Source organism: Thalassophryne amazonica, chromosome 13, assembly GCF_902500255.1.
Source record: "Thalassophryne amazonica chromosome 13, fThaAma1.1, whole genome shotgun sequence".
Taxonomy (NCBI): domain Eukaryota; kingdom Metazoa; phylum Chordata; class Actinopteri; order Batrachoidiformes; family Batrachoididae; genus Thalassophryne; species Thalassophryne amazonica.
The window spans coordinates 26,187,480-26,212,323 of NC_047115.1; the positions used below are offsets into that span (position 1 = coordinate 26,187,480).

Sequence of the window (24,844 nt, forward strand, 5' to 3'; positions counted from 1 at the left end):
CCACTCGCTCTGCTCTTCCCATTCCTCCCTTTCTGATTAATTATTGATGGGGTTGTTTATTAATTAGAACACAGCCTGCAGTTGTTTTATCAGACAGACAGATATCAGCAGCGTTTTTTTTTTTTTTTTTTTTCTTCTCCTGTCTGGAAGAACACATCCCACAGCAATGCCAACTGGAAGACTCCTGTTGTGTTAAAAATTATAATTCAGTTCATTTATCTTTTTCACAACAGACATGATTCATTTTGTTGCAGTAAATATGATCATATGATCATCAAAGTAAAGCATATCAGGAGGCATTGGGAATCGTGTTGAATTGAATCTTAGCATCATAAATCACCCGCTCGTGAAAGAAGTGATATTAAAGTTGGTGCCACAGGTATCTTACTTTGAAAAGGATTGCGCCCCCTTGAGTTCTGACAGATTTTTTTTTCTTTATTATGATGACTAAATAAACAAATAAATAAATAAATAAAATTATTCTGGATTGTTTTAATGGGGGGGGGGGGGATCTCAATTTAAGCCCTTTAAATTCAAAATGAGAACAAATCTCTACTTGATGACATAAATTAAAAAATATATGTATGTAAACAGCCAAACAATGGTGTCCATAGCACAACTAAATCATCACTTTTACAGTCAGTTTTCTTTACGTAAGTCAAGGGATGGATACATGAACATTGCTAAGTCACTGAATATGTCTTTGACTTCATTTGCATCTATCATTAAGAAACACTATGGTACTGTTTGGTAATGCTGTCTGGAGTCGGCAGTTCTCAAAAACTAAGTGAATAACCATGCAAGGATAAGACAAGTGAGGGAAGCCACCAAGACATCATGACAAGTCTGTTGCTTCTCAGTGGAGTGAAACAGGGAAGTATTTTCTTCAAAATAAGATGTGGAGTTTTGGCTACAATTTGGCAAATGGCAGACTCAACCTTACATTTGATTTGTTGTATGAAAATCCTTCTCTGTTATTCTACATATATGTGCCTTTTCTTTGGCTTTTTAAATTTAATTTGTCATATTGTAGATATTTATTTTCACTGAGTTTTTTTTATTTGTTATAAAAAAAATTCAGTGTAAAAGCTCAAGGGGGCACAAACGTTTTCACCCATGTACATAAACTGTAAATTCAAACATATTACACTGAGGACGTGCACACTCAATTTTTTATCAGATAATGGGCTGAAAAATTATGAGCACCAGAAGGAGGCAGCACAGATATCGTTGTAAGCATGCGCTCTATGTATCGTCTGGCTGTTTTTCTTCTTCTTCTTCTTTCTGGTTGTATTGTCAACATCAAACTTGTATCCAGTGTTAAGCACCAGCACAGGTGTTTGTTATTACCTTCTTTTTTGCCTGTAATAGCTCCTGATAGGCACTGGAACGGATGAAACGGCTGTAAGAATCACTTTTCATCAACTTGTAGATGTGTTCCTGAAATGTTTACACACGTGAAACTCAACAGACACAAGTAACAATAAATGTATCAAAATGAAATTATAATAATGTTTCTGACAAAACTCTCATCTCTCATGATATCATAACCAAAGCACAAATAAACAGAAGATGTTTGTATTATTTGCTGGTTAATAACTGCACACCTGTGCATCCTCAAAGGCATAGCGTCCAGGGTCTTTGACATTCTGGGTGGTTTTGTCATAGCTCTTTGAGTCCACGTTAATGGCACTGGGTGCTCCAGGGGCCAGAAACTCCTGCCAGATCTCCTGGACTCGAGTTGGAACTTCTCTGATGGGACGCTTCTTCAGTTCTTGTACTGCTAGCCAGAACCTAAAGTGTGAAGACAGCAAAACAATGTGATTGATACATATCACTCTTTACAAGCACATCTGCCACTGAAGCATAACCACAATCAGTGGTGCAAACTATTAGTTGCGGTAATAGGGTTTCAAAAAGGAATAGTTTGGACAGTGTGTCATCCTTAGTTATCATGTTATGGGGTAACATATTTTACATGTCATAGAATCCAATGGATGTCGACATTGTTTGACCTTTACTTTGGAGACCAAGCATTCAACACAGTCAACTATTCCATTTATTAATCCTATTAGCTCAACCAATAACTTGCACCATGTTTTACCAAAATTGGAGCAACTTTAACTTTTGACCCCTTCACAAACTGAAACTGTCACCACTCTTGCTGTTTTTACCCCATAACTCCAGAACATTCAATTGTAGATAGTCCAAACAATACCTTTTTGGAATCTTTATGTTCAGACAAATAATGTGGTATAATTTTCAATATGATTGCCGCATTTTTAATTTTTGACCCCTGTGTATTTCCTCAATTGACCCCTACCTGGCCGCCTATTGAAAATTCAAGTGGCCAGTGGTTTTTTCAAAAGAGTAATGTCTAAGGAGTATTTGTGACGAATTTGGTGCTTGCTTCACCATTTGAATGATTGTTTCAGTTATCTGCTGCACTATGATTCTGCATTATTACCTGCCTCTGTAGAACAAACGGAGAAGAACTTCTTGGGGGCAACATCAACCCACTGATTTAGCTTTGGTGAAGATTTATGAAATGTAGGTCTTCATAGTTTGTATCAACGCAGTGGGCAGCAACATAAAGTTCATGAGCGAAGACCGTAAGGACAACATGTTTGCGTTTCTAGACTGCAAAGTGTATTTATAGTTGCAATGGAAAAAGACATACGCATCTGCAGGAAACCCACTCATTGACCAATATCTGTGGTTTGATTCCCACCATAGACTACAACATAAAATTGGAGTGATTTGGAAGCTATGTCACATCTGACATGTTCCGGTGAATTTGAAATTGAATTTGAATTAAGCTTTTCTTGATAGGTGGTTTAGATGCTATGTGGGTGTTAAATATTATGACAGGGTTATTGCCTCACTAACCACAGAGTGTTAGGGTTAGCATAGAGTGGAGCTAACGTATGTTAAGCTGTGATAAATGCGAACAAACTAACAACACTTACATAAATTAAACAACATGAAAATTTCACTCGGTGGAAATACTGCAGCACAAGCTTCTTAGATGATCCTTTAGGACAATAAACTGCAACACAATGATATTATTGCAGATATTTGTAATAAAATGCTCAGAAAGGAGGCACTGAGCTCATGCTAATGTTAACCCATTTTCAAGATGTAAATGATCAAATCCATGGTGAATAAATGCTTTAGGAAGGTGCTCCCCTCACTCAGATCATCAGCCACAGTCTCAAACTTAAAGATTTTCTGTACAGGTGAATTGCTAAAACCACATTTCCCATAATGTATTTGTGGTTCGCTGGTGAATCACGGTCAGATTACGATACCGTTTGTCCCTCCGTCTGTGGACATTCAATGAACCAGAGGTTTGACTGACAGGCGGCATATTGTTTCTTCCGAGTAACAGTGCATTAATCACATTGTAAATTTCACACATCTCATCACAGCAAGTTGTTGGGTACACAGATTTACTTTCCAAAAAGTTTTAAAGTTACAGGATGTTGTGCATAGGGATAAAAAAAAATCGATCTGGAAATTGATGCAGAAGGTATAGATTTCCTGCAGATACAGAAAGGAGGAAAATAGTCAAGACAATTGATAGAAGGAAGCAACGTCCAGCTTGTCCAGTCTCTGTCAGGCAAGTTCATGTACAACATTATACACAGTGTGTAGGATCCGTCTATACCAGGGGTGGCCAAGTTCGGTCCTCGAGAGCCACATTCCTGACACCTTTAGTTGTCTCCCTGCTCCAATACACCTGAATCCAATGACAGGCTCATTAAAAGTCTGCTAATGAGTCTTTCATTGGATCCAGGTGTGTTGGAGCAGGGAGACAACTAAGAGTGTCAGGAATGTGGCTCTCGAGGACCGAACTTGGCCACCCTGGTCTATACCTTTAAGGCTTTTATATTATAATTATTGGTATAAAAATAGTGCTTATATTTATATTAATTAATTATAGAGCTGATAACATCACAAAAATTGAAACTCTACTGATCTCACCAGTGACACGCCAGAAATATGCCATGATAACAGCACCAACGAAAAATACTGTCAAATATCATTCTGGAAATCAATAATGTGCATTCAGTGGATTTGAATAAAGATGAAGGATAAAGAGCACCGCTGAATTTCTTGTGTGAAGCTGCTGCACATGTAACACCTGCAAATTACTTTTGGTTTTTTGCTTTAATAACTGTCATGAAGTTATAAAAAATATTTTTTGTTTGCATTTGTTCCCAAAAAAATGAGGTGGGCTTCATAGATAATTGGCAAAGCATCTGGGGAAAACCTGGTCTTGTTAGGAGAGATGGCATTCATCCCACTTTGGATGGAGCAGCTCTCATCTCTAGAAATCTGGCCAATTTTATTAAACCCTCCAAATCGTGACTATCCAGGGTTGGGACCAGGAAGCAGAGTTGTAGTCTTACACACCTCTCTGCAGCTTCTCTCCCCCTGCCATCCACCCAATACCCCATCCCTGTAGAGACGGTGCCTGCTCCCAGGCCACCAATAACCAGTAAAAATATATTTAAGCATAAAAATTCAAAAAGAAAAAATAATATAGCACCTTGAACTGCACCACAGACTAAAACAGTTAAATCAATCAATCAATCAATCAATTTTATTTATATAGTGCAAAATCACAACAAACAGTTGCCCCAAGGCGCTTTATATTGTAAGGCAAGGCCATACAATAATTACGTAAAAACCCCAACGGTCAAAACGACCCCCTGTGAGCAAGCACTTGGCGACAGTGGGAAGGAAAAACTCCCTTTTAACAGGAAGAAACCTCCAGCAGAACCAGGCTCAGGGAGGGGCAGTCTTCTGCTAGGACTGGTTGGGGCTGAGGGAGAGAACCAGGAAAAAGACATGCTGTGGAGGGGAGCAGAGATCAATCACTAATGATTAAATGCAGAGTGGTGCATACAGAGCAAAAAGAGAAAGAAACACTCAGTGCATCATGGGAACCCCCCAGCAGTCTAAGTCTATAGCAGCATAACTAAGGGATGGTTCAGGGTCACCTGATCCAGCCCTAACTATAAGCTTTAGCAAAAAGGAAAGTTTTAAAGCCTAATCTTAAAAGTAGAGAGGGTGTCTGTCTCCCTGATCTGAATTGGGAGCTGGTTCCACAGGAGAGGAGCCTGAAAGCTGAAGGCTCTGCCTCCCATTCTACTCTTACAAACCCTAGGAACTACAAGTAAGCCTGCAGTCTGAGAGCGAAGCGCTCTATTGGGGTGATATGGTACTATGAGGTCCCTAAGATAAGATGGGACCTGATTATTCAAAACCTTATAAGTAAGAAGAAGAATTTTAAATTCTATTCTAGAATTAACAGGAAGCCAATGAAGAGAGGCCAATATGGGTGAGATATGCTCTCTCCTTCTAGTCCCGTCAGTACTCTAGCTGCAGCATTTTTAATTAACTGAAGGCTTTTCAGGGAACTTTTAGGACAACCTGATAATAATGAATTACAATAGTCCAGCCTAGAGGAAATAAATGCATGAATTAGTTTTCAGCATCACTCTGAGACAAGACCTTTCTGATTTAGAGATATTGCGAAAATGCAAAAAAGCAGTCCTACATATTTGTTTAATATGCGCATTGAATGACATATCCTGATCAAAAATGACTCCAAGATTTCTCACAGTATTACTAGAGGTCAGGGTAATGCCATCCAGAGTAAGGATCTGGTTAGACACCATGTTTCTAAGATTTGTGGGCCAAGTACAATAACTTCAGTTTTATCTGAGTTTAAAAGCAGGAAATTAGAGGTCATCCATGTCTTTATGTCTGTAAGACAATCCTGCAGTTTAGCTAATTGGTGTGTGTCCTCTGGCTTCATGGATAGATAAAGCTGGGTATCATCTGTGTAACAATGAAAATTTAAGCAATGCCGTCTAATAATACTGCCTAAAGGAAGCATGTTTAAACTAACATATTCATCCTGCTGTAACCAGGTTTCTGTAAGGCAGAATAAATCAATATGTTGATCAATTATTATATAATTTACTAACGGACTTAGAAGAGAGAGACCTAATGTTTAATAGACCACATTTAACTGTTTTAGTCTGTGGTGCAGTTGAAGGTGCTATATTTTTCTTTTTGAATTTTTATGCTTAAATAGATTTTTGCTGGTTATTGGTGGTCTGGGAGCAGGCACCGTCTCTACGGGGATGGGGTAATGAGGGGATGGCAGGGGGAGAGAAGCTGCAGAGAGGTGTGTAAGACTACAACTCTGCTTCCTGGTCCCAACCCTGGATAGTCACGGTTTGGAGGATTTAAGAAAATTGGCCAGATTTCTAGAAATGAGAGCTGCTCCATCCAAAGTGGGATGGATGCCGTCTCTCCTAACAAGACCAGGTTTTCCCCAGAAGCTTTGCCAATTATCTATGAAGCCCCCCTCATTTTTTAAATGTGGTCTATTAAACATTAGGTCTCTCTCTTCTAAGTCCCTGTTAGTAAATTATATAATAATTGATCAACATATTGATTTATTCTGCCTTACAGAAACCTGGTTACAGCAGGATGAATATGTTAGTTTAAAAGAGTCAAAACTCCCGAGTCACACTAACTGTCAAAATGCTCGTAGCACGGGTCAAGGAGGAGGATTAGCAGCAATCTTCCACTCCAGCTTATTAATTAATCAAAGACCCAGACAGAGCTTTAATTCATTTGAAAGCTTGACTCTTAGTCTTGTCCATCCAAATTGGAAGTCTCAAAAACCAGTTTTATTTGTTATTATCTATCGTCCACCTGGTCTTTACTGTGAGTTTCTTTGTGATTTTTCAGACCTTTTGTCTGACTTAGTGCTTAGCTCAGATAAGATAATTATAGTGGGTGATTTTAACATCCACACAGATGCTGAGAATGACAGCCTCAACACTGCATTTAATCTATTATTAGACTCAGCTGGCTTCGCTCAAAATGTAAATGAGTCCACCCACCCACCTTAGCCACACTTTAGATCTTGTTCTGACATATGGCATAGAAATTGAAGACTTAACAGTATTCCCTGAAACACCCCTTTTTGTCTGATCATTTCTTAATAACATTTACATTTACTTTAATGGACTACCCAGCAGTGGGGAATAAGTTTCATTACAGTAGAAGTCTTTCTGAAAGTGCTGTAACTAGGTTTAAGGATATGATTCCTTCTTTATGTTCTTCAATGCCATATACAACACAGTGCAGAGTAGCTACCTAAACTCTGTGAGTGAGATAGATTATCTCGTCAACAGCTTTACATCCTCATTGAGCACAACTTTGGATGCTGTAGCTCCTCTGAAAAAGAGAGCCTTAAATCAGAAGTGCCTGACTCCGTGGTATAACTCACTAACTCGCAGCTTAAAGCAGATAACCCGTAAGATGGAGAGGAATGGTGTCCTCACTAATTTAGAAGATCTTCATTTAGCCCGAAAAGAGTCTGTTGCTCTATAAAAAAAAAGCCCTCCGTAAAGCTAGGACATCTTACTATTCATCACTAATGAAGAAAATAAGAACAACCCCAGGTTTCTTTTCAGCACTATAGCCAGGCTGACAAAGAGTCAGAGCTCTATTGAGCCGAGTATTCCTTTAACTTTAACTAGTAATGACTTCATGACTTTCTTTGCAAATAAATTTTAACTATTAGAGAAAAAAATTATTCATAACCATCCCAAAGACATATCTTTATGTTCAGCTGCTTTCAGTAATGCTGTATTTGTTAGACTCTTTCTCTCCAATTGTTCTGTCTGAGTTACTTTCATTAGTCACTTCCTCCAAACCATCAACATGTATATTAGACCCCATTCCTACCAGCTGTTCAAGGAAGCCCTACCATTAATTAATTCTTCGATCTTAAATATGATAAATCTATCTTTATTAGTTGGCTGTGTACCACAGGCTTTTAAGGTGGCAGTAATTAAACCATTACTTAAAAAGCCATCATTTGACCCAGCTATCTTAGCTAATTATAGGCCAATCTCCAACCTTCCTTTTCTCTCAAAAATTCTTGAAAGGGTAGTTGTGAAACAGCTTAACTGATCATCTGCAGAGGAATGGTCTATTTGAAGAGTTTCAGTCAGGTTTCAGAATTCATCATAGTACAGAAACAGCATTAGTGAAGGTTACAAATGATCTTCTTATGGCCTCAGACAGTGGACTCATCTCTGTGCTCGTCCTGTTAGACCTCAGTGCAGCTTTTGATACTGTTGACCATAACATTTTATTACAGAGATTAGAGCATGCCATAGGTATTAAAAGCACTGCGCTGCAGTGGTTTGAATCATATTTATCTAATAGATTACAATTTGTTCATGTAAGAGGGGAGTCTTCTTCACAGACTAAGGTTAATTATGGAGTTCCACAAGGTTCTGTGCTAGGACCGATTTTATTCACCTTATACATGCTTCCCTTAGGCAGTATTATTAGAAAGCATTGCTTAAATTTTTATTGTTACGCAGATGATACCCAGGTTTATCTATCCATGAAGCCAGAGGACACACACCAATTAGTTAAACTGCAGGAATGTCTTTCAGACATAAAGACATGGATGACCTCTAATTTCCTGCTTTTAAATTCAGATAAAACTGAAGTTATTGTACTTGGCCCCACAAATCTTAGGAACATGGTGTCTAACCAGATCCTTACTCTGGATGGCATTACCCTGACCTCTAGTAATACTGTGAGAAATCTTGGAGTCATTTTTGATCAGGATATGTCCTTCAATGCACGTATTAAGCAAATATGTAGGACTACTTTTTTGCATTTGCGTAATATCTCTAAAATTAGAAAGGTCTTGTCTCAGAGTGATGCTGAAAAGCTAATTCATGCATTTATTTCTTCTAGGCTGGACTATTGTAATTCATTATTATCAGGTTGTCCTAAAAGTTCCCTGAAAAGCCTTCAGTTAATTGAAAATGCTGCAGCTAGAGTACTGACAGGGACTACGAAGGAGAGAGCATATTTCACCCATATTGGCTTCTCTTCATTGGCTCCCTGTTAATTCCAGAATAGAATTTAAAATTCTTCTTCTTACTTATAAGGTTTTGAATAATCAGGTCCCATCTTATCTTAGGGACCTCATAGTACCATATCACCCCAATAGAGCGCTTCGCTCTCAGACTGCAGGCTTACTTGTAGTTCCTAGGGTTTGTAAGAGTAGAATGGGAGGCAGAGCCTTCAGCTTTCAGGCTCCTCTCCTGTGGAACCAGCTCCCAGTTCAGATCAGGGAGACAGACACCCTCTCTACTTTTAAGATTAAGCTTAAAACTTTCCTTTTTACTAAAGCTTATAGTTATGGTTGGATCAGGTGACCCTGAACCATCCCTTAGTTATGTTGCTATAGACTTAGACTGCTGGGGGTTTCCCATGATGCACCCAGTGTTTCTTTTTCTTCACCTCTTTTTGCTCTGTATGCACCACTCTGCATTTAATCATTAGTGATTGATCTCTGCTCTCTTCCACAGCATGTCTTTTTCCTGGTTTTCTCCCTCAGCCCCAACCAGTCCCAGCAGAAGACTGCCCCTCCCTGAGCCTGGTTCTGCTGGAGGTTTCTTCCTGTTTAAAGGGAGTTTTTCCTTCCCACTGTCGCCAAGTGCTTGTTCACAGGGGGTCGTTTTGACCGTTGGGGTTTTTCTGTAATTATTGTATGGCTTTTGCCTTACAATATAAAGCACCTTGGGGCAACTGTTTGTTGTGATTTGGCGCTATATAAATAAAATTGATTTGATTTGCATGTAAAATAGTGGAGGTTACGCTGACACACTGAAAGATGTAAACTGTTGAATAATGTTTGGTGATGTATAGATACATATGGTTGTTTTTCATATAGTATGCTTAAATAATAAATTAAAACAAATTAACTTAAAAGTCAAAACTATGTAAATAAATTTTCAAAATGTGTTTTTGAGAACTACCAGCATTTTTACACTACTCCTCTATCTACCAAGCGCTGCCAAATGGCAGCACTGGGGTACTTTACATCTCATTAGGCCACATTTTGTTGACTGAGAGACGCAGAGATGGCTAAGCTTTATAGCACAGAGCATATAAGATATTTTGGACATCCAGTGTGGGCAGCAAAGTACTGTGCATATGACAATAAAGCTTTGAATCTTGAATCTAAATTTCTTCTACTAAGTGTTGTGTTTTTTGTAACAAGTTCACAGAAAGGAGATGTGGCAGTGCCAGGTGCGTTCAGACAAACTAGGTCAAATGTCACCTGGTAACAATAGAAATAATAAGAATATACAAAATAACAAAACATTAGCATAATAACTATTGAAGTAATAGTGGTACAAATATCATTCCTAAAGCTATGGGTATGTCTTTATGGTCAAAGAATCTGATAAAGTTGAAAAGTTTATTTTATTCTTTATAACTAAACATCTGTTTTTTTCTTATGTACTTGGGTTCTGTCTTTAGAGTTACTTCTTACAAATGTAACTGAAACTGTTTTTTTATTTTTGCTGACACAAAGAGGACAAATGTGCAAGCTGAATAAGGTGCTACTGTGTATTAGCTCATGAAAGGGGGTCGTTGAGATGTAAATCCAGGGAGTGCAGCTGCCATTTGGCAGCACCTTGGGATTTAAAGGTATAACTGCCATTTGGCAGGTCCTTGGGAGTTCTAGTTAACCCTACTGGGTGATGATGAGACAGGTACGACTACGGAGGTGCCATGCATGAATACAGTTAATCAATGTGGCTTCAAATCCCAAGTTGTCACCACTCTCAGTATGTAGGCACTCGACTTGACTGATTTCCTCTAAATAAGTACAGGTACTACAGAATGGAAAAGAATAAAATGAAAAATAAAATAATAAGAAACTGTGACTTTGTCCTTCTTCCTATTATTAAATTAGCAATTAAAGGGCTACAGAGCTCCTCACGCGACTCATTAGTTTTAGCACTACTGATATGTACCATTAAAGGGAGCAGAGGAGCCATCCGGTACAGCAGCTGCTGCATTTACATTAAGCTGTTTACATGCTCCTTTGATACTATGCAAGAGAGTATTCCTGTTACCGTGAATAAAATCAATTAACAATCCCTGTTATTCTGCCCACAGCGAGAGCTGTACATGAATAAAAGCAGCTCTCTTCTCCCTAACTGAAAATAAGAGGACTCTGACGTTACTTATCATCAGAGTAACAATTTAACTGGATAAGACGTTTCCATGTGTACGAATCAAATGTCAAGTCAGCGTGAGAACATAAGGATGCCCTCAGTGGGAGACCTATTCTGTGTGTGTGTGTGTGTGTGTGTGTGTGTGTGTGTGTGTGTGTGTGTGTGTGTGTGTGTGTGTGTGTGTGTGTGTGTGTGTGTGTGTGTGTGTGTGTAGTAACAACAAAACAGTGAAAGCGAGTGCTTTAAAAATAGAGCCACAGAGACATGCATATTTTAAGCTTGCACACAACATATTGTGCTTTCACTAAAGAACTGTAATTTATAGCATATTGATATTATTTCAGTTCACCTATAAACAGTAGTGGGCCATGCATTTTACACCTAGGCCTTCACAGGCATTACTGTGTGGTAAACTAGTCTGGAGTTGGCCATTCTCAAAAACTCATTGACTGTGCAAGGAGGAATCTAGTGAGGAAAGCCACCAAGACATACAGACATCTCGAAAGGAATTATAGTCTTCTGTGGCTGTGAATACGTAAACTCTGTACAATGCACCTTTTGTATGTTGCATCACCAATGATACAGCTTCATGGTGGAGTAGTGGCATTCATACAAGAAAACACAGCAAATTTTTTTTTTTTTTGGTAAGAAATTGTTTCTGTTCCACTCTAACATGATGCTGTGATTGGTGACACAACAGAAAAAAGTTGAACTATGCACAGTTTCTCCAGTCACAGCCACTCCATCATAGTTGTCCTGGTGGCTTCCCTCACTTGTCTGCTTCTTGTATGATCACTCCATTTTTGAGCCCTGCCTACTCCAGATATATTTACCCCACAGTACTATGCGATTTGTGTTTTCTTCATGATTGATGTAAATGAAATCCTAGAAATGATCATGTATCCATCCCCCTACTTGTCTAAAGAAATCTGTCTGTAAAAGTGATGATTTTATTGATGATTTTAATCTTGATATGTTTCTAATTACTTATGATCACTAAAAAATGGAGGGACTGTGTATTAAAAACAGCTGGAATTACAAAATGGTTATTGCAGTATCTGTACTATAACAGCCAAATGGCCTCTGTGTGTGCGTGTGTGCGTGTGCGTGTGTGTACATGGCTCCGATCACAGAGAAACCGAGGGGAGCTGAAATTTGCTATTTGGTATGCTTATGTATTTTGGGTCAAGGATGAACGCTGCCGAAAACAGAAAGTTGATAGGACTAAATTTATTGGAGAAACTACAGACATTAGCTAACGTTGCTAATTACATTCTGGGCAAGCACGACATTCCAGCAGGGGTGCGGTAAATCATCTTTATATTAAAAGCATGAGTTTGTGCATGCATGGTTTTATTTGGTAAGTTCAATGTAAGTACATAATATAATCATAAATATGTTAAAAAAACATGGATGACACAAGAAAGTGAAAACACTTGTTTCCATTGTGGTCCATTTAAAAAATCAAATGACAAAAGAGAAGTAAAAATAAAGTGATGTTGATGATGATGATAATACTGTGTATATGATAACAAGAACCTAAACAATTTAGAAACACATTAAGATAGTAAATTAACATTTAAAAAAATTATTCTAAAAACTGTTGAGGTCTAAGGTTCTATAAACATTCTGAACTCACACGCCTTTCCAACTCATTATAGAAACTACACAATTTATTACCACCCTTGAAAAATGTTAGCTACCTATTTTATAAACACTACCAAATCTTGAGCCCGTGGATCCCCACGGGCAACACACTAGTTTTTGTTAAAGCCCTTGAATTAAAGCTGAAACTCGACATCGCAAGCACATACTAATGGTTTCATTTCATCTCCAAAGTGGTGGTGTACAGAGGCAGTGTTACAAAAATTGTCACTGTCCAAACACTTATGGACCCGACTGTGTTTAATAATACATCAAGCCATTTAAGATCCTTTCAACCTCTTCTTCACTTTCATCTTATTGATGTAACAGTCTGCGCCGATGTGCTTGTGGGTGTGTTTCACAGTCTACCTGAGATTCTCTGAGCTGAACTCAGATTCCAGAAATTTGAGGAACTGCTCTCTGCCCACGGGATCTTTGAGAACCTCGTCGATGCCAAAAGCCCACCGCTTTACCCTCTGCTGGCCCGGCTCCTTACTGAGGAGAGGATACATGCAAAATGTTAGATACTGCGGATGGATATAAGTTACAAATCTAAATATGGACCATCACCTGATTTCCAGCTCCCAGAGCATGGTGTCATCTGAGATCCAGGGATTGGATGGATCTGGTGGTGTGAGGAAGGGGTCGTATTCAACGTACTGCTCTGTATAGCCCAGTAAGCTTTTTTTTTTTTTTTTTTTGTGGAAAAACAAGGCATATCATATCAGCATAAGCAACTCATGTGGTTTTCTTTTGTAATAAATAGATTATAAATTTTGGTTGACACTTTATCTTTAAATGATAACGGGAACAACAAGGACTCGCACCATGTTGACACAAAGCCAGAAAGCACTTTGCTGAATTTAATTTAACCATCTTTTTCGGTGAAAGAAGTGACAAATTGACAGTTTGCGCACCATTCAGTGTCTGGCAGCGTTCAAACAAGGTCAGAGTGGCTGTTATTCCCACATCATGTTAAGCTGTTTAAAGGCTCAACAAACAAATCGACTGTTAAACTGAATAAAGACTAAACTCTCACTCACCTCTCTGCCACTTTGGACATTTTTAGTCGATGTCTGTCTAATTGCAACTGCCAAAAGGTGATCTGAAAGTATGCGGGCAGTGATTAGTGTGCATCCTTCTTTATTCATTCACATTGTGCACAATATAATGCACAATATATTAATTATTTAAGGGAACAGACCCTGTTCAATACAGTGTCATCCTCCCACTTAAATACAAACCAGATGACACTGTTGATGCCTTCAAACTGATGCACGATCACATCTACTGAAAGCGTTATTGCCGTTAAGATTGTTTACAGCACTGATGTTTGTCAACAACTTACATTTATTTTGTTGGCGTACATAAAACACTTACAATTTTAAAGCTACAGTGTGTAATATTTAAGAGTGTTTATTAGCATCAATGAAATAGAGCATTTATGGCCATCTGTTCTGGGTGGCACGGTTAGCACTGTTTCCTCACAGCAAGAAGGTTGTGGGGTCGCTTCCCACCTGGTCATTTCTGTATGGAGTTTGCATATTCTCCTCATGTTTGTGTGGGTGCTCTAGCGTCGCTGGCTACACCCTAAAAATTGGCCCGCCTTGCTTTCACTGCGCATGCGTCATTTGCAACCACAGCAGCATGTCTGAGACAGACTGTAAACACCCAAAGCGATCAAATGGATTAATGGGATTATTAACCATCAGATGACAAAATAAAACCTCTTAAATCATTCTAAAGTCAGTTTTAAGCAAAACGAGGCCATTTTAAGCAGAAACGCGATAATCGGTGAGTCGCTATTGAAGCTTTGACAGAGGCGCAGTGAACGCAGCAGCAGCAGCTCGTCTGGCTGCGGTGCTCTGATCACTTCAGCCGTCTTTTCTGATTAAATAATGCCGAATTTATGTGGAAATGATTGTTGTACAAAAGCTTCAGATATCTGTCGCTGAGATAGACGATGACTGGTGTGCAGTTTGAAGCATAAACGAGGTGATAATCCGTGAACCGCGGCTGACGCACAGAAATGACACGTGCAGTGAAGGCAGGGCGGACCGATTTTTAGGGGGGATCTGTTCGGTCGGTGACACTGGCTTCCTTCGATTTACAAACACATCAGAATCAGACTAGCTTTTATTCACCAAGTATCCACAGAACACAAGGAATTTTACTTCATTTTGAGCTGCACTCTGTCTGTACGGGCATGTATAAATATACACGAAACAGAGTAATTCACAGTAAAAAAAAAAAAATGTAATGTGCAAGAAAAATAAAATGTGCAGTAAGAGGAAAAAATAATGTGTGAAACAGACAAGAGATTGAAGTTAAGCTGTATATGACACATGCAGGTTAAGTGAACTGACACTTTAAATTGACCGTCATGTCATTTGTGGTTTGTCTGTCTACATACGGCCCGACGATACACTGCCAGCCTGTCCAGGGTGTACTCTGCCTCTTGCCCAATGGCCAGTGGGTGAGAGTCATTGTGCGAGAAGCACCCCAACAATCACCCTCAATTAGAATAAATGGTGTTATGAAATGAATAAATGAATGAATTAACTGTGTTTTCAGAAGCTTAGAATTAGCTCTTCATATCTACATGGGACTGAGCCCCCTCACAGAGGCCGCACGTTGCATAGTACCCCAAAAGGGACTTACTCATGCCACCTTTTGCATTTGCAGCACAGCCAGAAGATTGAAGAAAAAGGAAGAGAAATCAGTGATTGTTCTCCTGTCCAGTGTCTCCTGGTTCTAGTGCAGACGAACAAGTTTGAGAAACCTCATTGTTGTGATGTGGGCGATCACTCCAGGTAAGAAATGATCATTTTTAATACTTTTATATTTATTTACTCCAGAGCTCTGCCAAGAATTTCGATGTACCCAAACCATGTGTGTGAGGACAAATAGCAAAGTATCTATCTATCTATCTATCTGGCAAGAAAGCATGAATCCCTGTCATCAAAGACGCAAACACACGAAGGGGAACAAAATTGTTGTCAAGCATTTGTGCCCGAATCCGCCAGCGTATGCACTTTCTTTGTCGACTCCGACCTGCTTGGTGTATGTAGGAATATTGTGTTGATTTTCTACAGAGCAACGATTGAGTCTGTGTTACGGTATGGTATTACTAGCTGGTTTTGTAATTTAACAGTTAAATCAAAAACTCAAATATTAAATCTGATTAAGATAGCTGGCAAAATCATGGGTATGGTGGTGCCTGTAACTCCCCGAGTTGTTTGAACAGGCAGTTCTCAGATGTGCAGACATATTTTAACACGATGCATCTCATGTACTGCACTCTGAATATATTTTTACTTAACTCAGGAGGAGGTACAGGGTTCCTCTTTGTAAATATAATCGATATAAACATTCATTTATTCCATTGTCCAGTGAAGCTCATAAATCAACAGATAGCTCAGGGAAGATAGCATAAGGTTATGTACTTGCAGAATTTGCACAAAGATGTTAATAATGTTGTGTATTTATATTTTAACTTTGATTTATTATATTGTTGTTTTTGATTGTATGGGTGCTAAGTTCTTGGCTGTGTTGTTGGCAGCAGACCTCTTCTGTCCAGGCAAATTTCTCCTTAGGGAGACAATAAGACACTTTGACCTTTGACCTTTGTGACCGACAATGGCATCACTTGGTCTTCAGGCTTATCACTAGATGACACAAAATCTTACACACTATAGCGTTAAGACATTTTTTTTTTTTTTTTTTTGGATAACTGATGTGACTAGATTTAAACTATTGTGAGTTTTTTTTAAGAGGTGTGTCCCCTGATGGACTCAACTCTGCTTCTGCTGAGAGCAAAAACCTGCTCTAATGACATAAATACTATGTGAAACAGGGAATACGTGTCTTCAGTATGGTGTCCAATGTAATTTTGAATAAAATAATATTACACACACTTGCCACCTGATAGTGTCATGAGCACTGAATGTTGGTGCAAAAACCACAGAGGTCTTGCACCTTTCTACAGTGTTAGCATGATTACTGGCAAATGTAATGCGCCAAGACCATATCCATGACCCTGAAGTTTTAACCTTTGTTTCAAGATTTTACTGATGTAAATGGACAGAATAATGAAATTTCTTCTGACTTTGTGTTCGGTAGCTGAAATATCACATGTATCATGGTTAGATAATGACTGTTCGAGCCCTGGAAAGTGGCTGTGTGCCCTGTGCAGTGGGTGGAGCTTGGCAAACAGGCAGCACTAAACCCTGACTTCATGAGCTTTGCTGGCAAATAATGAAAGCTTTGCAATCCAAATATTATACACTAAATATAATTAAATTTATTGTTTTACTGGGCTCCATTTCCAGACTTTGAAAGGTTGCTGTGCTATGTTGAAGATGATGTTTTCTGGCCTAGGAAAAAATTCAGGGAGTTTTCACATTTTGTTTTTTCTCTGTAAGTAAGATAGTGTGAAATGAGCACAGTCTCTTCATTTAGGTATTACTCTGGTAGTGTCAAAATGTTAATGTAAATGTTGTACAAAATGTTTTGTACAATGTTAAATGTTAAAAATTTAAAGAAACATTCTGAGCCTTCAACTTGTAGCCGCTGAAGCGTTAATCTTGAGTAGGAGAGCGCCACCTGTAGTCCTAACCTGTTCCTGCAGTTCTTCTTCTGTAGGCTGCTTGGTCTCTGGAGCGGGAGTGTGTGTTGGGCTGTGGGTGCGGATATCATTCTGGAGCCCGTACACAGACTGAAAAAAAAGACACCATGGTAAAAATAAATGCACAGTCACTTGTTTTCTCAAAACATCACAATAACTCAATTAGTAAGCCGCCTGGAGTAAACTAACTCATCTGATCCTGGATAATCAGTCAATCCAGATCATTTTATGCAAAAAGCAAAGTAAACAAGACAAATTGCTCAGATGGGAAAGTGTTACTTATATGCAGTTACATTTTTAAATTGTATGAATGCTCACATCAATCATTAAGCTCCAGCAATCATTAATCTTGGTGCCATATTGCATGCTCATATTTCACATTTATGATTTGGCACCACACTGCAGAAAGAGTTCTATCAAAGAATAGATGCACAAGAGCAAATTCAAAAAAACAATCAATGGGCTGGATGGGAAACATTAATTTTGCTCATTTCTAAATATGATTATAATGAACAATATCTTAAAGTGAAACCTTTTTGAAAAGATTGAATGTATCTGAGCATTTTCTAGGATAGAAACTACTTTTTTTAATCAAAGATAAAGGGCCTGAAGGGAATGTGAATTTTGTTCATTTCTTTAATCTGTTAATCATGTATACATGCTGAACATATTTTAAAATCAAAGATTTCTGTCAGAGAATGAATGCATGTGAGAAATTACCCCTATGAATGTGTAGTATGGGACTCCAATTACTGATTTCTCCAAGGATCTGAGTTCATTTCAGACTTTTCCAACATCTTAATCACAACTGTGCGTTTGCGATCAGTTATGCAGCAATGCCTACTTGTGGCCATAGTCCATGGGCCAAGCAGGTTTTCGGTACCACTTAAGGTGACAAAAGACACTTAGAATCCAACCTCAGTGTACTATGGCCTACACAAAAATTGTTTTACAGCCATCCCAGGATGGCAGCTGTAGCCAGGTAGGGGTCAATGAAGAATTGCACATATGTCAAAATGTAAAAATGCTCCAATCATGTTGAAAACTATACTGTGTGTGTTAACTGTCCAAAGACACTCTGCCCGTAAATTAGCATATAGTTTTTTTTAACATGTTTGTTGTAAATAGTATTTAATTGATATTTATGATCTTGAGATAAATTTATATACTGCTCTGTTGTCAAGTGACTGATTTATGTGAATGGTTCACAAAGTGTGGGTTTATTCCCCTGGTGGGTCACAAGAAATATAGCAGGTGGACTGTAGCCCGGTGGGGGTGGGAGGCACCACTATGAAGATACTGCAAGTGGGCAAGGAGAAGTTATTAAAAATAAAAAATTAAAACTTTAATTTTCAGTTTGCTAATATAGCTCAATTATGCTCATTTTAAAAATATAATCAGAAGACACAAAACAAAGCCATTGGACTTAAACTGTGTTGTGTTTTTCATTTATGTTCTAGTTTAACATAATGTATATATGGGAATATTTCATCTTTAGTGTGATGTGTCAGTCAAAATATATGGACAGGCCCCAGAGTATTTCCACATTTCAAAGCAGCGCCGTTGTTCTGACTTGCATGATCCAGGAACATTTCTAGCACCATTCAGTGATGGGTAACGTGGTGGCACATTTGCCATACCTATGGGGTATAAGGCGTTTGTCCTCTACAGTAGTTTGTCATTGTGGCTATACGTTCTCTTCACGTCTCTGGATGAACTCTGTATACTGTATAGAATCTGAAGATCCACTTGTACCTTTCTGGTTTTGTGTGGGTTTTTCATTCTGGAGGATTTCTTTATGTCGACTTCTGTTGTATTCACACATCCAGGCTGAGAAGAGAACAAATAGCAGAAAATCACAAATGAATTCATGTTTCACTTTAATCCTGAGCACTTTGGGTGTTTTTTCACTCTGCCCATGATGCTGTTAACAGTAAAGGTGTGATCTCGATACTGTGTCATGGGTTTGAGTTAATTAAATCCAGTGTGTTTTGCTGGGGTGTGAAGTGAAGCTGAGGACTCTTCAGGACAGTGTGTCAGATGGTTAATTAAACATGGAATGCGGCAATTCCAGTAAAACAAGTCAACCAGCGGGAAATCAGACCCTGAGTGTGCAAATTCTGGCTGATTGAACAAGTGGTCTCAGCTCGCTCTCTTCCAGAAGAGAGAGCAAAGCAGCATGACCGCGTCACTGTGAAATTTGAATTAATATTGATTCACGTTGCTCCAAGGACAAATAAATTGAACTTGTTATTTTCTAGTTAAGCACGGAGTTGCAGCTTTTAGAAAAAGACTGCAGAGGAGACCCTTTAACCTCAGGGGAAGACTAAAAACTAATGCAAGTCAAGTGTGTGAACAAGGTAAAGTGCACCAGTAAAGCTGCTTATCACATACGAGGTCTGTTAGAAAAGTATCGGACCTTTTTATTTTTTTCAAAAACTATATGGATTTGAATCACGTGCGATTACATCAGACAAGCTTGAACCCTCGTGGGCATGCAAGAGTTTTTTCACGCCTGTCGGTTACGTCATTCGCCTGTGGGCAGTCTTTGAGTGAGGAGTGGCCCCCTCTCGTCGATTTTTTTCATTGTTTAGGAATGGCTCAGAGACTGCTGCTTTGTTTGATAAAAATTTTTTCAAAAACTGTAAGGCACAACTGAGTGGACACCATTCGAGAAATTCAGCTGGTTTTCTGTGAAAATTTTAACGGCTGATGAGATATTATGGAATGTTGCTGTCGCTTTAAGGACTGCCCACAGAGCGGGACGTCGCGACGTGCCCTGAGCCGCCGCTGTCTGCCTGTTTGGAGCTGAAAGCTTCCCAATTTAAGCCTCTGTTGACCCAGGACGTCGTGACAGAACAGAGAACTTTCAGAAGAGGTCGGGATCAGCAGTTTATCCGGACATTCCACTGTTAAAGGAGATTTTATTAATGAAAGACGTGCGGACGGGTCCGCGCTCGGGACGCAGCCGGCGCGGTGCGGCGGCACAGGAAAAACACCTCCGTGTTGATAACCATTTGTAAAAACCAGGCAGCTTTTGATGGCTTTCAGTTGAGTGAGTATCTGAGAAATTGTTTAACAGCTGGACATGTTCCAACTTGTCCTTAAGGCTTCCAACGGAGGTGTTTTTCCTGTGGCGGCGCCGGCTTCTCAGACAAAGAGATTCCGACGGGAGGGGTGGACCACTCTTCACTCAAAGACTGCCCACAGGCGAATGACATCACCGACAGGCATGAAAAAACTCTCGCATGCCCACGAGGGTTCAAGGTTGTCTGATGTAATCGCACGTGATTCAAATCCATATAGTTTTTGAAAAAATAAAAAGGTACGTTAGTTTTATCACAGACCTCGTATATTAATGTGGTGTGTCATGTGCATGGAGAAGAAAATACAATGGTGAGTTTACCCAGTGACACCATTCATATAATATACAATACATATAATCTATACATATATTCTCTTAACTAATTATGTAACGCAGGAAGTATTTGTAACTGGTAATACCTTCCCACTGTCGCCAAGTGCTTGCTCATAGGGGGTCGGTTTGACTGTTGGGGTTTTTCTGTGATTATTGTATGGCTTTTGCCTTGCAATATAAAGCGCCTTGGGGCAACTGTTGTTGTGATTTGGCGCTATATAAATAAAATTGATTTGGTTTGATTTGATTTGATTAATACATGGTATCCATGGGCATGAAGACCGTCATGACTATGGCAATTTGACAATTGACCCCAATGACCAATTTACCAAAATGATTGGCCTCTGAATGACCTTGCCAGGTCAATTACGGAATCCACTGAAGTGTGTGCCACTTCAGGTTGAATATCCACTTCCTTGATCTTGACCTTATTTGTTGAAGACATTGGGGTCAGCCTTATTTGACATACCAACCTTGGTAGAAATCATCAAGACGACCTGAGAGGAGTAGGCCAACAAGGAGACAAGCAGACATGACTTTTACCTTTAGTAAACCTGACCTTACATAGACAATTACAGAACCCACCTTCATAAATGCACCAAGTTTGGTGCAAATCAGAGTGAAAAACGTCAATATTGGCCTTTGACCTTAATGCCCTTGACCTCAATGAGTGATATTTGGTAAAACCGAGCTTTCTGGGGAGTTCCTCAGCCACCTCCACAGATGTCACAATTTTGGTGCAAATAGGAGTGAAAAAAATCATAAATTCTGACCTCTGACCTTGACCCTAATGATTGACTTTCAGTCCATTTTATCTCACTTGGGTAATTCCAGAACACACCTACATACGTGTGAGACATTTGGTGGACACTGGAGTGAAAAGTCAAAATTTTGCCCTTTTGACCCAATGACCTTGTCTGCCATTGATTGACCTTTAGTCAATGTGTGCTCACCCAATTATAGAATCAACCAACATATTCTGTCAAGTTTGGTGGACATTAGATTAAAAAGTCAAAGTTTTGGCCTTTCACACAATGACCTTGACCTTCGTCAAATACGTATACATATCAATTTTGCAAGAAATTAGATAAGGCACCTGAGAGGAGATGGGGAACAGACAAACGCTGCTCAGATTAAAATATTTTTTCCCAGAACTCGTTTCATTGCTGCTGCCTGCAGAAGAGATTAAAATAACCCCCAGAGCGTAAATTATTTACTATATCATTGTATCTCTTATGCTTTTGATTCTGGGTTGTAATTTTTTTTAAGACTATTCGATTTTGCAAGAACAATTAAGATGTTGCTGTTGATAACTTCAGAAACTATATAGTAACAGCAGCGACGGCACTAATTTCACTCACCACTGGTCTGTGAACGTCCCAGAATGCTCTTTCCTGGCTGTCGAGAATTTTCCTCTCGATTTTGTCTCTTTTCTTGTCCACTCTGAAGAAACATCGGTTCAAAACAAATCAGAGCTTTGTGATTGGGGGGTGCGCTGATATACAATATCTGCTGTGGCTTATGCATGACACGTGCGATCCATCTTTAATGTGCGTGCTCAGAATGACAGAATTTCATTCTTGTTGTAAAGAAGTGGTGCAAGTAATAGAAACCTACTTTGCTTGTGCTTCTGCTTGCATAAAAATGAACTCCCATTTCCTGGCAAACGCTCTCTGTAGCCTCGCTAAGCTCTCCTGCAAGTAAAACAAAACAGAAATAACCACTATTGTGGGATCTGGGATGATTATTTTTAATGCACGAGCTGTGTGCAGAGCACGGCCAGATATCATCTGTAATGATCCTTGCCCTCATATAGAGAGGGCAAAAAGTGTGTTTTCAACCAAGTGATTCATTAAGTAGCAAAGCAGGAACTGCTGCAGCAACATGCACAAAAACAAACAAGCTCGTTCTCATTAGGAAGAAAAGGCAAGAGATGAACGGTGGCAGACTAACGGGAAAAGAGGAGCGCTGACATTAACAGATCTCTCACACTCACCGCTTCGTAGTCCGCAAGCTCCAGACGTGCTTTATTTTGCATTGTTCTTTTGCAGAGATAAACAGCTGAGAGAGAGAGAAAGAGAGTGGGGGGTGGGGGGGTGGATTTGTTTTAGAAGCATAACTTGGTTTCAGCTTGGTTTTAACAGTTTTAAGTGGCCGTGCGTTTACTCACTTAATCCTCTCAGCTGTGCTTTTAAACTGGCCTGTAAATCAGAGGTCATATTGCGTGCATACCATGTAAGTGTCTGTTGCTGCACGTGTGCACGTGCACAGATCTGACCTTTGATCTCTTCCCGCACTGTCGTCATTCCTTCATCTCTCTGTTAACTGACCATTATGCTGAAGCATCATTATGCCATTAGCCAGTTTTCATTAAGAGGCATTATTCAAGTGAATTACTTGCTACATTTGGGACCTTTTAACAACTCCCACCCCCCCACCTTGATAACATTTAGGGCTGTCCTCACAGTGCACATTAGCCTGTTTCTCTAGACTGACAATAAATGAAAGGCCTAAAAGGCTGTGATGAGTCTGAAGGTTTTATTGTTTGTTTTTTGTCTTCATGCACTGGAACAAGCACTTAAAAGTTCCCATCACTATTAAACAACAGCTTTGTACATGCACACAAATAGCCAAGACCAGCACCAGATTTCTTCAGTGTGATCATGTAGCAGTGAGGTCAACATACAACCCCTGGCAAAAAATTATGGAATCACCGGCCTCAAAGGATGTTCATTCAGTTGTTTCATTTTGTAGAAAAAAAGCAGATCACAGACATGACACAAAACTAAAGTCATTTCAAATGGCAACTTTCTGGCTTTAAGAAACACTATAAGAAATCAAGAAAAAAAAGATTGTGGCAGTCAGTAACGGTTACTTTTTAGACCAAGCAGAGGAAAAAAATATGGAATCACTCAATTCTGAGGAAAAAATTATGGAATCACCCTGTAAATTTTCATCCCCCAAATTAACACCTGCATCAAATCAGATCTGCTCATTGACATTGACCCTATGCCACGACATTGACCCTATGTGTCTTTTTGCAAGGAATGTTTTTGCAGTTTTTGCTCTATGGCAAGATGCATTATCATCTTGAAAAATGATTTCATCATCCCCAAACATCCTTTCAATTGTCCAAAATATCAACATAAACTTGTGCATTTATTGATGATGTAATGACAGCCATCTCCCCAGTGCCTTTACCTGACATGCAGCCCCATATCATCAATGACTGTGGAAATTGACATGTTCTCTTCAGGCAGTCATCTTTATAAATCTCATTGGAAAGGCACCAAACAAAAGTTCCAGCATCATCACCTTGCCCAATGCAGATTCGAGATTCATCACTGAATATGACTTTCATCCAGTCATCCACAGTCCACAATTGCTTTTCCTTAGCCCTTGTAACCTTGTTTTTTTCTGTTTAGGTGTTAATGATGCCTTTCGTTTAGCTTTTCTGTATGTAAATCCCATTTCCTTTAGGCGGTTTCTTACAGTTCGGTCACAGACGTTGACTACAGTTTCCTCCTATTCGTTCCTCATTTGTTTTGTTGTACATTTTTCGATTTCTGAGACATATTGCTTTAAGTTTTCTGTCTTGACGCTTTGTCTTCCTTGGTCTACCAGTATGTTTGCCTTTAACAACCTTCCCATGTTGTTTGTATTTGGTCCAGAGTTTAGACACAGCTGACTGTGAACAACCAACATCTTTTGCAACATTGCGTGATGATTTACTCTCTTTTAAGAGTTTGATAATCCTCTCCTTTGTTTCAATTGACATCTCTTGTGTTGGAGCCATGATTCATGTCAGTCCACTTGGTGCAACAGCTCTCCAAGGTGTGTTCACTCCTTTTTAGATGCAGACTAACGAGCAGATCTGATATGATGCAGGTGTTAGTTTTGGGGATGAAAATTTACAGGGTGATTCCATAATTTTTTTCCTCAGAATTGAGTGATTCCATATTTTTTTCCTCTGCTTGGTCTAAAAAAGTAACCGTTACTGACTGCCACAATCTTTTTTTCTTGATTTCTTATAGTGTTTCTTAAAGCCAGAAAGTTGCC

The 24,844-nt window shown here is 39.2% G+C and overlaps 1 protein-coding gene across 1 annotated transcript in view; it reads right to left on the reverse strand.

The window, feature by feature from the left end:
• LOC117523161 (regulator of G-protein signaling 7) overlaps window positions 1-24,844 on the reverse strand; it is a 212,956-nt gene that overhangs the window by 20,723 nt on the left and 167,389 nt on the right. Inside the window, exons 12-16 of the mRNA XM_034184598.1 lie at window positions 13,784-13,845; window positions 13,311-13,421; window positions 13,110-13,235; window positions 1,608-1,794; window positions 1,351-1,440 (exon numbers count right to left, since the gene is read on the reverse strand). Coding sequence (XP_034040489.1) covers window positions 1,351-1,440; window positions 1,608-1,794; window positions 13,110-13,235; window positions 13,311-13,421; window positions 13,784-13,845 — 576 coding nt within the window. The remainder of the gene's footprint in view (window positions 1-1,350; window positions 1,441-1,607; window positions 1,795-13,109; window positions 13,236-13,310; window positions 13,422-13,783; window positions 13,846-24,844) is intronic.